Source organism: Chiloscyllium plagiosum, unplaced genomic scaffold (assembly GCF_037043375.1).
Source record: "Chiloscyllium plagiosum isolate Xiang-an unplaced genomic scaffold, Cpla_swu_hap1 HiC_scaffold_13, whole genome shotgun sequence".
Taxonomy (NCBI): domain Eukaryota; kingdom Metazoa; phylum Chordata; class Chondrichthyes; order Orectolobiformes; family Hemiscylliidae; genus Chiloscyllium; species Chiloscyllium plagiosum.
In genome coordinates, this window is record NW_028270151.1 from 79,050,873 (window position 1) to 79,064,611 (window position 13,739).

Here is a 13,739-nt window from a genome sequence, read left to right on the forward strand (position 1 = left end):
TCAGTTGAGGCATTCAAGGGAGCATTGGGTGGTTATTTGGATAGAAATACAGGGATATGGGGGAAAGGCAGGAGATTGACACTCGGTAATGAAGAGACAGAGCAAGCGCAATGGATTGAATGGCCTCTTTCTGCACAGTAGCAATTCTATGCTAATGCGATTCCTAATTTATCTCAGTTACACATTCCATAAATTAGTAAATACTAAATATAAAGTGGAGTTTAGTGGCAGAACATCAGCAATGCATCAATCTTAAATTGTATTGCACTGACGGGCTGTCCAATTAGGATATATATCACGTATTGGGCACTTGCAGTTGACATTAACATTGATTCCAGCCAACAGCTAACCAAACACTTCAAACCTGTCTTGTTCAATTCATAGACAGAATTAAGCCAAATACATGCTTGAAACAGAACTCTCTTAACATCTTATTAACAGAGTCTGAAGATAGAAAAGGCACAGAATGATTGCAGTATTGTACTGAACCTACTATTTCTTGATTAGTTTAAGTTTATACTTGGTCAGCAAAGACAAGATTGTAAAAAAGGAATCATTTTCAAGGCCCGTGAGAATTCTGTGTTTTTCCCTTTTCCCCAGACAAACACTTTCCTGTTCCAGCCCTCTCTCCAAATGGTGCAGTTCTGCTCAGCTTACTCACTCTAACCAAACCCTAAGTGCTGCCCAACGTCTAACAAGTCTATCCTTATTACTCCAGCTCTGCGCTCACCCTTTTTATGTTTAAACTCTTTTCTACTGCTGTCCAATATTAAGCCTCCACATTTCTCTTCAGGGCTCTGGGAGGGGAGGGGAAAGATTGATTCCTGAAAATAGAAAGATCTTCCAACCTTTCTCTTTTGTCTACTGTTCTTGATATCATAGGCTGTGTTCAGTTCTGGCCCCATTATCCATATTTCAGGAGTGTTGGATTTAAGGAGGTTTGGATGGGATGAGGGTATGGAGGAGATGAAATTGATCTAGAATCCCAACCGAATTGTCAAAAAGTAGCAGTATTTTTTGATGCAGTTGCGGACAACTCTTTTCCACTGGACAGTTCAAGCAAATCCAAGAGATGGGTGCATTGTGAATGGTGGAGAGATTCTACACTTTAACGGAGGCTCAGCTTGATTCAGAATGAGCTGGGGAACAGACGTGCAATCTACAGGTGGGAATGGGACATGGAACTAAGGTGAGGGAAGGAATGGAGCTGCAGTAATAAAAGTTGCCCTCATGGGGGCAGCACAACCAATGTTGGAACACCGAAAGGTGAGGCAAAACTGAGAAGATAATTTAGAATGCGAGGTCTCACTTGAGTGAAGAAGCAGCCTAGGAAAGATGTGGACAAAGTGGTTAAAATGTCAAAAGTGCGAGAAAGTGAAGAGGCAATTTGGAAATCTTAACCAATTAAAGAAACATGGGAGATCCTTTCTTTCAGTGACCTAATACTTAATGTAGTGAATAGTAATTGTATCAAGAGACATTTAAGATTCTTAAGGGACTTGAGAGAGCAAATGCAGATAGTTAATTTCTCCTTGTGGGAGAGTCTTGAACCAGAAGGCATATTCTAACAATTAGAAGTTGTACATTTAAGACAGAGATGTGGAGGAATTTCATCTCTTAGGGGGTAGTGAATTTGTAGAATTCTTTTAACCCCAGTCGGCTGTACAGGCTGGGTCATTAGGGCTGAGAGAGACAGACTTTAATCAGGGAGGGAATCAAGCGTAATGGGGAAAGGCAGGAAAGTGGAGTTGAGGATTATCAGATCAGCCTTGATCACATCAAGTGGAGCAGACTCAACAGGGCGAATAGCTGTTGTGGTTCTGTTCGCTGAGCTGGGAATTTGTGTTGCAGACGTTTCGTCCCCTGTCTAGGTGACATCCTCAGTGCTTGGGAGCCTCCTGTGAAGCGCTTCTGTGATCTTTCCTCCGGCATTTATAGTGGTTTGAATCTGCCGCTTCCGGTTGTCAGTTCCAGCTGTCCGTTGCAGTGGTCGGTATATTGGGTCCAGGTCGATGTGCTTATTGATTGAATCTGTGGATGAGTGCCATGCCTCTAGGAATTCCCTGGCTGTTCTCCGTTTGGCTTGTCCTATAATAGTAATGTTGTCCCAGTCAAACTCATGTTGCTTGTCATCTGTGTGTGTGGCTACTAATGATAGCTGGTCGTGTTGTTTCATGGCTAGTTGGTGTTCATGGATGCGGATCGTTAGCTGTCTTCCTGTTTGTCCTATGTAGTGTTTTGTGCAGTCCTTGCAAAGGTATTCACCACAAAGGTATACAGGAAAGCCACACACACAGTCCAAGTCCTGAACAACAAAAGCAACCACCCCAACACACACAAAAGAAGTTGCATCAAGACACTATTCAAAAGAGCCACAACACACTGCAGTACACCAGAACTGCAAAAAGAGGAAGAAGAACACCTATACAATGTATTCGCCAAAAACAGATACCCTCGCAATTTCATCAACAGATGCCTAAGGGAAAGACAACGGAACGAGGACATGCCGCAACCCAAAGGACTAGCCACACTACCATACATCAAGAGCATTTCTGAACTGACAGCCAGACTACTGCGACCACTAGGACTCATAACAGCACACAAACCAACAGCCACTCTCAGACAACAACTCACCAGAACGAAGGACCCGATACCCAGCATGAGCAAAACCAATGTAGTGTACAAAATCCCATGCAAGGACTGCACAAAACACTACATAGGACAAACAGGAAGACAGCTAACAATCTGCATCCATGAACACCAACTAGCCACGAAACGACATGACCAGCTATCCCTAGTAGCCACACACACAGATGACAAGCAACATGAATTCGACTGGGACAACACTACTATTATAGGACAAGCCAAACAGAGAACAGCCAGGGAATTCCTAGAGGCATGGCATTCATCCACAGATTCAATCAATAAGCACATCGACCTGGACCCAATATACCGACCACTGCAACGGACAGCTGGAACTGATAACCGGAAGTGGCAGATTCAAACCACTATAAATGCTGGAGGAAACATCACAGAAGCGCTTCACAGGAGGTTCCCAAGCACTGAGGATGTCACCTAGACAGGGGACGAAACGTCTGCAACACAAATTCCCAGCTCGGCGAACAGAACAACAAAAACGAGCACCCGAGCTACAAATCTTCTCCCAAACTTCTTGTAATCTTATAGTTTCATAGTATTAATGATCAAAACCATTCATGAATACAATATTACCACTGTGTATCATTTATACATTATGGAATACTCAACAGAGATAATGCTTCATGTCTAATAGGACTCTTGTTTAGAATGTTATTGGATACCTACTGAAAGTTCATTATCGACATTAGCAATATCCTTACATTCAACTAGCTTGATACTGTAGTGACAATTTTATTTTGTATCTAACTGAAAATACTGTTAGAATATTGTGTGCAATTCTGGTCTCCTTCCTATTGGAAAGATGTTGTGAAATTTGAAAGGGTTCAGAAAAGATTTACAAGGATGTTGCCAGGGTTGGAGGACTTGAGCTATAGGGGGAGATTGAATAGGCTAGGGCTGTTTTCTCTGGAGCATCGGAGGCTGAGGGGTGACCTTAGAGAGGTCTATAAAATCATGATGGTCATGGATAGGATAAATAGACAAAGTCTTTTCCCTGGGGTGGGGGAGTGCAGAACTAGAGGGCATAGGTTTAGGGTGAGAGGGGAAAGATACAAAAAAGACCTAAGAGGCAACTTTTTCACTCAAAGGGTGGTATGTGTATGGAAAGAGTTACCAGAGGAAGTGGTGGAGGCTAGTACAATTCCAACATTTAAAAAGCATCTGGATGGGTATTTGAATAGGAAGGGTTTGGAGGAATATGGGCCAGGTGCTGGCAGGAGGGACTAGACTGGGTTGGGATATCTGGTTGGCATGGAAGAGTTGAACCAAAGGGTCTGTTTCCGTGTTGTACATCTCTATGACTGTATGACTCTATTTAATGGGATAGCGTAGCGATACCCTTACTTAGCAATAATGTGTTTGCTTTGCCTTCAGAGCTTTAGTCTGTATCCAACTTGTCTTGTGTTTTATTCTGAATCGAGTTGATGCTGCTGTTGATGTGATAGTGCTGGAAAAGGCAGTGTGAACGTATATTTGTCCTAGTGCTGCTTAATCTGTGTTGTGCCCGATTTGAGAGGGATTAATGCACAAACTGGATGAGATGAAACAGAAAGAATTTCAGCTCCGCCAGCCCTGATTTTGCTTACCTGACTGCACATGGTATTTACAGAAAGAGTGAGAAATGTTCTGTCTTACAGCAGCTTTTCTGAAGCTGGCAGGAAGAGCAACCCACATTCCCTGTGCCTGTGCTTAAATTATTTGAATGAGATCTATTTACAGGATCTGCAGTTACTGTGGACAGATTATAATCTCTGTATCTTCCTCTCATCCGTTCACTGTCTGCAACAAAAATTCAAACAAAGCTCAGTCCTGTCTGAGTGTAAAAACAGAGCCTCTTTCACTGGCAGCGATTGGTCCTGCAGTCTTTTGCAACTCTTATCCCTGATGCACACCATCGATGTTGTTCTGTCTGGACAAGCAACAACCGAAAGGGAAAGAATGAGTTGTGAAACAGACTCTTGTCTAATGCTAATTAAAACATATTTCTTTGTATATACAGCACACCCTCTGATATCCAGGTTATGGCTGACAATACAGTCTGGGTCTGTACAGCTTGCAAATATCACCTCTCACCTTACTGTGACTTGGACACACCATTTGAGTTGTGAGTTCAGGACCACAACCAGAAAGCTGCAACAATAGCTTGTATTTCAAAAATCCATTTAATCTGGTAAACAGACCTAACAGGGGTTAAATAACATTTGATACCAAGCCATATAAGGAAACAACACAATAACTTTTGAAAAAAAGGTTTGGTTTGAAAGATTGTTTTTACGGATGTTAAAGGAGGAGAAAAAGTAGAGGTTTAGTGGGGAATTACAATCATACAATGTTGTTATAATACAGACAATGTTACTGTTATATAACCCTGCCACTGTTGCGACATTGCAGATCTACAATGTTTCTGTACAGCATTCAGTATTGCAACCATTCATAGGTAATCATGATTCGGAGATGCCGGTGTTGGACTGGGGTGTACAAAGTTACAAATCACACAACACCAGGTTATAGTCCAACAGGTTTAATTGGAAGCACTAGCTTTCGGAGCGCCGCTCCTTCATCAGGTGGTTGTGGGGTGCACAATTGTAAGACACAGAATTTATAGCCTGGCTATATTTCAAGAATACAATGGTGCTACATTATAACCACATTGTTATATTAAAATTATACACCATATTAGGGCCATCAAATATTATTTTGTTGTAGTTATAATTTGCTTTTCTACTATGAAACAAATTCATTACATTATTGTAAACATTAAAAATAAATATAGTATTACTACACAGAGATCGTGTCTCACAACTGTAAACCATACAGTGCAAATGGAGTAAATGGACAGGATTCACTACTGTCTCTTATTGTATAAGTTGTGTGTATTTTAGTACTAGCTCCTGTACAGACTGCATAAGGCATAATGTTCTCCCATTGCAAACAGAAAGTGAGGAAGTTTATAGTTCCAGAAAGAAACAAAGAGAATGTTTGATAGATTTTACTCTGAGGTTTATAAAGATGGAGCAGGAAGAATTGGAAAGAATGCAGGGAAAAGGATTAGAGTTAAAGGGCTAGTGATGGCATATCTGCAATGGGAAAATGCTCTCCTTCTGTAATGTGAGTTATAGATTGCTGTTAAACAGCCAGTCACTATAGGGAATTTTGCCAGTTGCAGTGCAGAAGGCAGGACTGGGGTACATGGAGCAGTGGAGTATATACAATAGCACTCACCCTAATTGCTCAGTCTCCTATCTCACAGGAGGGCAAATTGGAGGAAGTCGATTTGACTCAAATTGATTCCCTGCAGTGTGGATCAGGCCCTTCGGCCCAACCAATCCATACCAACCCTCCGAAGAGTAACCCACCCAGACCTATTTCCCTCTGACTAACACACCTAACACTACGGGCAATTTAGCATGGCCAATTCACCTGACCTGCACATCTTTGGACTGTGGGAGGAAACCGGGAGCACCCGGAGGAAACCCACGCAGACACGATGGAGAATGTGCAAACTCCACACAGATCTTTAGATCTTCAGTCTAACGCTCTCTTGACTGAGCTATTTCTGAACAGGATGAGGAATAGGCTGAAGTAACTGTTTAAAACTAATCATGATAAATAACTAGAATGCTCTCTTCATTCCCCACAGCTCACTGGAAACAGTTTATGGTCTGGATAGCAACAGTCATCTATTTACCATGTTTGTCAGTGGTGCCCTCTATCTGCAGGTAAGAGTGTTTTGCTCCTCATGTAATGAAAAACATTCTCCCAGCTTGTGTCACACATACTACACACTGGACAATTATTCCTGATGGGTATATGTAGCTTGTATATATATCCTAACATCAACTCCCACGTCAGTACAATTCACTGACGGTAATAGGGAACTATTGAATCCTGTTTGGTATTTGAAGGCGATTATGCAATTCAGCTCCTGCATTGTAACAGCACATACAAGGTAAACAGCGAGGAATTCAGACTCAGTTTCTGCCTTAGAAATTTAACTGGCATAAACAATGTGTGGAAAGCCCAGTGTGGTTTGTGGTATATATGCATTACTTTATCCCAGGAATGGGCAGACTGTCATTATTCCACGCCTTCCAATCGAAACGAGTATAAGAATGCACATCTCAGGCCCCTTCCTAAAATGATGTTGTGCCTAAGTGCAGAATGGTTTCTGTTGGAGACAGCTTTCAGGCACGAAGCTGACAAAATAAAGATCCTTCAAGGAACTGAAAGTGGCTGCAAGGAAAAAAACCAAAATGATCTTATTTGACTATGAAGAAGTAGGAGTGTTCTAACCACCTCTCCTAATCTGTATTTCACCAGTCTCCATCCTCCCAATCTTCCCATCCAAAATCTTGACCTCCCTAATCACCCCATTCCTAATCTCACTTCTCCAACTCTCCACTTCCCCAATCTCCACCTCCCCAGTTTCCACCCAATCTCCCCCTCTCCAATACCCTATCCTACTTTCACACCATCTGTTCTCCTCTGCCTCTCTCAATAACCTTTCCCTGATCTCCCAGAACTCTCTCCAATATTGTCCCACTCTGATCTCACCCCTCTCCAATCACTTCTCCATTCTGATTATCTCTTCAATCCAAACTAATCTTCATTTTGATGTCCTCACTCCGATCTCCTCCCTGTTTCAATCTGATCCTCTCCCTGATCCTCTCTGCTCTATTGAATCAAGTAATAGATGACTGCAGACTTACCTCGAACCTTCACCTTGCTTTCAATCTCAACCTGTCTTGTCTTTCCCTCTTTTATTGTTGGCCCAAATATTTCTTGTCACTCCTCCTCTATTGTTCCACTAAAATCCTAAATTTCTGATAATCTTCCTCCAAACTGGCTTCTTGCAGGTGTAATCAAGCCTCACTGCACTGTCCCACTCTAAAGTATTGCTTCCCTGAAACACAGAAATATCCATTGCCCTCATATCCCTTAATGTTCCAATATATGGACTCTATGAAACCTTCTCACTGCCTTCTGATTTACTTCAACGCTGGTCCTGCCCATTTACTCTTGGCTGTGCTCTGCATAGTTACTTACACATATATTCTCAGAAGAATCCATGTACACGTTATTATATGTAGATAGACAAAAATATACACACATATATAAGAAGATACATTCAAACAAGCACCATACATGAACAGGTGGAACAACCAGAAAGAGAAAGCAAAGGCTGCAGGAGGAGATGGGTGGTGTTAAGTGGAGATGGGTGATGTCAAAGGCAGCTGCTCAGACAGAAGCTGAGAAATGTTATCCTATAGGAATTTGTGCTGGGACCATTGCTGTTCACCACTATTATAAATGGCCTTGACTTGGGAATGAGACGTAGATCAATTGTTTTACACAATGTCTGATTAGTGAGCACATTTGAATTAGAGGACTTTGATAAGATATAAAAATTTTTAACAAACTTGTGATATAGGCCCATCAATGACAGCTGAATATAGATAGGATGGTGACGTTATGTATTGGTGAGAGGAAAAGGAAGGCCATTTATATTTCCTACAAATTATGACATGTCGTGGAGCAAATGAAACAAGATTCACAAATCATCAAGAGTTTCAGCACATGTTAGCAAGCACCCCAAAAAAGTAAACACATCATTGGGTTAATTTCTAAAGAAGTGAAAATGAAAAGTAGAGGAGTTATGTTAAAGTTAAATCAAACTTGTTTAGACTACCCTTCAAGTACAATACTGAGTTTTGGGCTGCATGTTATTAAAAGGGATACAGAGATGCAAAAAAAACTTTACAAAGTGATTGCAGAGCTTAAATTTATTTAATGAAGTTGAACGGGCTGGGCTTTTCTGTTTAGGAAATAAAAGTTTGGAGATGACCAAATAGAGGTCTTTAGAATTGTGAAAGGACTTGATAGCATAGATGTAGAAAAGATACTTCCACTGCAGAAAACCAAAACTAAGAGCGATGAATATAGGGCTAATCACTAATAAATCCAACCAGCACTTCAGGAGAAAATTATTTACTCAGCAGTGGCTAGGATGTGATATTTGTGAGGTCATTGAGGAGAATATTAGTGGCAGGAGAGGCTATTTGGGCCTTCGAGCCTGGTGTGCCATTCAATAAGATTGTGGCTGATTCATATCTCAGTACCATATTCCCACTTGCTCCCCATACCCTTTACTGCCCTCAAAATCTAAAAAGTTATCTTTCTGTTTCCTGGTCTTCACCACTTCCTGAATTCTACAGGCCCATAACCATTTAAGTGAAGAAATGTTTTCTCATGCCAACCTTACCCAATATCCTAAGGTTTTGTCTCCTGGTTCTAGACTCCCCAACCAGGGAAAAGATCCTTCCTGAAGCAAGTGTGTCTAAATATTTTAAAATTTTATATGTTTCAATTAGATTGCCTCAGGGTCCTTATGAACTCCAGTGAATACAGGCCCACTCGAACCATTCTCTCCTTATTGGACAGTCCTGTCATCTCTGGTATCAGCCTAGTGAACATCCACTGCACTCCCTCTGTGGCAAGTGTATCCTTTCTTAGGTAGGGAGACCACATCTGCACATGATACTCCAGGTGGTGTCTCATCAAGGTTCTGTAAAGCTACAGTAAGACATCTCCACCTCTGAACTCAAATCCTCTTGCAATGAAGGCCAATATGCTTTCCTAATTGCTTGCTGCATCTGCCTGTCTATTTTCATTAATGGGTGTACAAACACATCCAAATCCTTTTGTATATCCAGACTTCCCAATATATCATCACTTAAGCAACACTCTGCCTTTCTAGTTTTCACAAAGTGTATAAAAGTGTATTCACATTGTGCTATCTTTGCCACATGTAGGCTCACCCTTCCTACTTGTCGAAATCACCTTGAATTCTTTGTCCATTCTCCTCACAACTCCCAACCTCACTTTTGTGTTGTCAGCGGGTATAGATATCATTAGAATTATTAGGATTGCGTATTTATTGTTACGTGTTCTCAAGTACAGGGATGCCGGAGTACAGTGAAAAGTTTACAATATCGCCATTCATGGCGTCATCTCAGGTACAAGGTACCTAGCTACAAATCTTAGGTGAAAAGTCGAAAAATAAAGAAATAAGTTAAAAGGTCAACAGCACAAATTATTGCATTCAAAAGGAAGCTAGATGAAAGCATAAGGGAGAAAAGATTAGAAAAACATGGTGAGATGAAGTAATGTGGGAGGTGAATTATGCAAAGTTTAAACTCAATCATTGACTAGTTCAGTTGAAGAGCTTCTTTGGCGCTAGAATATTTTACTCAATATATTGATGTACATGTGTACACTTATACATATCCATAACGCACAAATAAACAGATACACAATTACATGCACATGCACCTGTATAAATAGTAACATGGTCAGCACATAGATTTATGCACTGGAATTATAAGTGGAGATGTGAAGATTCTTTGTTTCATTTCTTATCTCTGCAGCCAGCTTCTGGCAGCTATGCTCGATGTCATGCTGAAAACTTAATCCTCTTTCTGATGCAATTTTAAAAGGCAAAGGAAACACTGTTAGAACTAGTTGTGTTTGCTGTGGTTACCATCTGTGTTGCTAGGTAGCCTGGCCTTACACCCTGACTATTTGTATCCAAAATACAAGGCCTCTGAATCTCTCAAACATTTGCAATGTTATTTGACTTGATTCCTGATGCTCTCATGACCTCTTGATGACCTTATAATTCTCTCTGTGTTCTCTTCACAACTCCCAATTTCACATTTGTGTCATCAGCTAGTATAGATATTATTAGAATTAGATTTTATTGTCATGTCTACTCAAGCACAAGGATACAGGAGTACAGGGCAAAGTTTTGATGTATAAAGAACAAGAATGCCATCCATAATGGAATAGAGATTGTCTGCTGTACTAATGAAAGTTTGTTTCATTATCTGGCATTGCCCACACACCTCCAGACCCTGCCAGCATTCAAAACCCATGGAATAAGCTTTTAATTGCCACTGAGCACTGCAACAGACAAAATGTATGATTTTTCTTGCTGCCCATGATCAGAACGTTGTGTATGGAAAATGTATGCCTTTTCTGTGTGTGTACTTCCATTAAACTATTTATCAGTGAGCTTTTGTGAGTTTAGAAGTAAAGGAAGTTCATTCCTCTCAGACACCCCTAAGTAAATGCAATGGCATACAATCTCAGTCTCACTCACACACCCATGCACATAAAGATTGGTTGCAGACAAAAAATAATGTATTTCTACAGATTACAGTTCTCATAGTCTCTGGTTAACAATCTCCAGTCTCCCACAAAGCAGGCCTATGTTCTTTTGAATTCACTGAGTTGAAGTTGATGTGAGGATCTTGTAAAGTGAAGAGCTTATAGCAAGTTGTGAGGTTTATTGTCGTTGAATAGCTAGGAAGTTTGTTTTTAGGTGAACTTTAAACTGGAACAGGAGACAAACACTGCCTGTTTGATAACTTTTGCTTTTGTCTGTGTCTGATCCATAGATTGGCTGAAAAAGTGGTTCTGAAGTCTTTAGTGGAACTCACCTGGAAAGAGCAGTAGCTGTTCATTTTAAACATTCAAAGAAAGCATTACTAGCTCCATGCGATACAAGGTCAAGGTCTCTTCCTGAGTAATGAATGGTATTCATATTGATTCCAAATCCTGTGTTGCTGGTTAAAATGCTGAGGTCCACTCATTCTAGGCAGTGTATGACACACATATGGATCTAAAAGTTTAACCCTGCATGTCTTTCCAAATGCTTGGTCACCACACTCTTGCTCTGTACTTTTACAACATGTATGATCTCTGTTGGGTTTCTGTAGAATTTCTCTTCGCATTGATATGGTAAAAAAAACTTTCATATATTGTTGTGCTTTTCTACTTTTGACACCTTTACAGCACTTGATCTGTTGGATTATATTTCAACCACCCTTACAGACAGAGATAAGACCATAAGACATAGGAGCAGAAATTAAGCCATTAGCCCATCGAATCTGCTCCATCTTTCAATCATGGCTAATAAGTTTCTCAATCCCATCCTCTTGCTTCCTCCCTGTACCTTTGATACTCAAGATCATATTTATCTCAGTCTTAAATGTTCTCAATGACCTGGCTTCCACAGCCTTCTGTGGCAATGAATTCCATAGATCCACTATTCTCTGGCTGAAGAAGTCTCTCCAGTGTCTGATGTTTGTACACCCCTTTGTCAGATTTTGGAACTGCTCAGAATTGTCTGACTTTGTTGTCTTTTGCTGGTAAGGTTTTAGATATTGCTGTATAATAAAACCATACTTCAACTACAAGAATTAGGCCCACACCATCTGCTCAATTCACTGCTGCTGTGGTACTTCTGCCTTGCCTGGAACATACACTATTCCAATACACATGTCATCATCCTAAACTTGAATCTTTGTATAATTAAAGGCATCTTTGAGATTTCTTTCAATACCAATAATTTCACCAAAAGCTCGTAGCCTAACTTGATCTGGAAATACAGTTCCTATGAGATAGCCTGCAAAGCTTTCATATCCCCATGGTAATTGCTGATACTTCCTTCTCTATAGTGTGTACCTCTGTTCAGTCTCCAACAAACTTCTCAATAAAATAGACTGGTTTTTGTATTTCATCAGTTTGCACTTGAAAGAAGGACTGATCCTATTCCTGTGAACAACGTACCTGCAGATACTTTCGTAAGTAAGCCTGAACTGTAACATACTGAAACATCAATAGACAGCAACTTCTGTTTAGTCAACTCAAAATCTGTTGACTGTTCCTGACTCCAATATTATTGTTGCCATTTTGCACAGCTTTCTTATGGATTGTAAAAGGCTGGCTAAATGGGTGATAAACTTTTACACTTAATTCACATACCCAAGAGATGCAATTTATGCCAGAAATTCATGGTTGGCTTGAGCTTTCCTTGGATCCACTGTGATGTATTGTTTTTCAATAACGTGTCTTAGGAATGGATTTGTCATTCTATAGTTTGGCATTTAGTAATTTAGCATAAAGCCTGTGTTTTATGATGCCTTTACTGCATCGCTGGCCTCTGCTCCTTCTTCTGCTTACCATGCACTTGGTTGTCAATATATGGCAAATGGTTTTCTGCTACCCTTCCAGGATTCTGGACCTTGACCTTCAGAAAATATCTGGCACACAAGTGCCCCAAATTCTAGGTCCATGAAGTTACACATCCGATAGATAGATATATAGTCAACAATCATGACTCTTGGTCTAAGAGTAACAGCCAAAATGCACTGTTTGGATATCCACCACATACAAATAAGATGAGGAAAAGTACTAAATCAATGTTAATGCATGTAAAATCAGCTGCTTGTCATCCACTAGGAAGGTTGTGGAATCTGATACAGTACTTGATTTCAAGATGACGGCTGCCCTCATAAATTCCACATTCTCATTATGCTCGGGATAAGAAGGCTTCTTCTGAATTCCCCGTTAGATTTCTTGGTAACTATCTTATATTGATGGCTATTAGTTATGCTCTTCCTCCGAAGAGGGAAAATTTTCTCCATATCCAGTCTATCAAAAACCTTCAGAATTATAAATACCTATGTGAGGTCATCCCTCAACCTTTTGTTACAAGAGAAAATAGAAAAAAAAGTATCATATTTGCAAATCTTCTTTGTACACTCTCCAGTGCCACTGTTTCCTTTTTATAATAAATCGATCAGAACTGCATGCAGTACTCTAAGTGGGAACTAATCTAAGTTGGAAAACAGCTTTACTTCACTTCTATTACTTCATTACTTTTCAATTCAATCCCTCTAAACTTAGAAGGGGACTTGGTTTGCTTTATTTAAAGGATTGCTAGCTGCGAAAAATCTTTTAATTATGAATATATTTGTTCTCCAAAATTCCTTTGTTCCTATTCCCCGCACTTTGTAATCTCCAAGTAAAATGTGTCCTCCCTATTCTTCCTACCAAAATGTACTACCTTATTTATCTCTGTGTCAAAATTCATTTGCCAATCATTAATCCATCCTGCAAGGTTATACTGTTGCAGCCCTCTGTCATATTGACAATGCCTTCAATTTGGTGTCATCCGTAAACCGATAAATTGTGTTTTTGATTCCAAAGGTCATATTGTTAATGTAAGTAATCAA

The 13,739-nt window shown here is 40.2% G+C and overlaps 1 protein-coding gene across 2 annotated transcripts in view; it reads left to right on the forward strand.

Annotated features, from left to right (window-relative positions):
* LOC122555748 (erythroferrone-like) overlaps positions 1-13,739 on the forward strand; it is an 89,106-nt gene that overhangs the window by 49,771 nt on the left and 25,596 nt on the right. The window contains exons 7-8 of one of the 2 annotated variants that reach the window (XM_043701830.2): positions 6,299-6,377; positions 12,246-12,305. In XM_043701830.2, coding sequence (XP_043557765.1) covers positions 6,299-6,377; positions 12,246-12,305 — 139 coding nt within the window. The remainder of the gene's footprint in view (positions 1-6,298; positions 6,378-12,245; positions 12,306-13,739) is intronic. The other variant, XM_043701831.2, reaches the window with a different exon arrangement.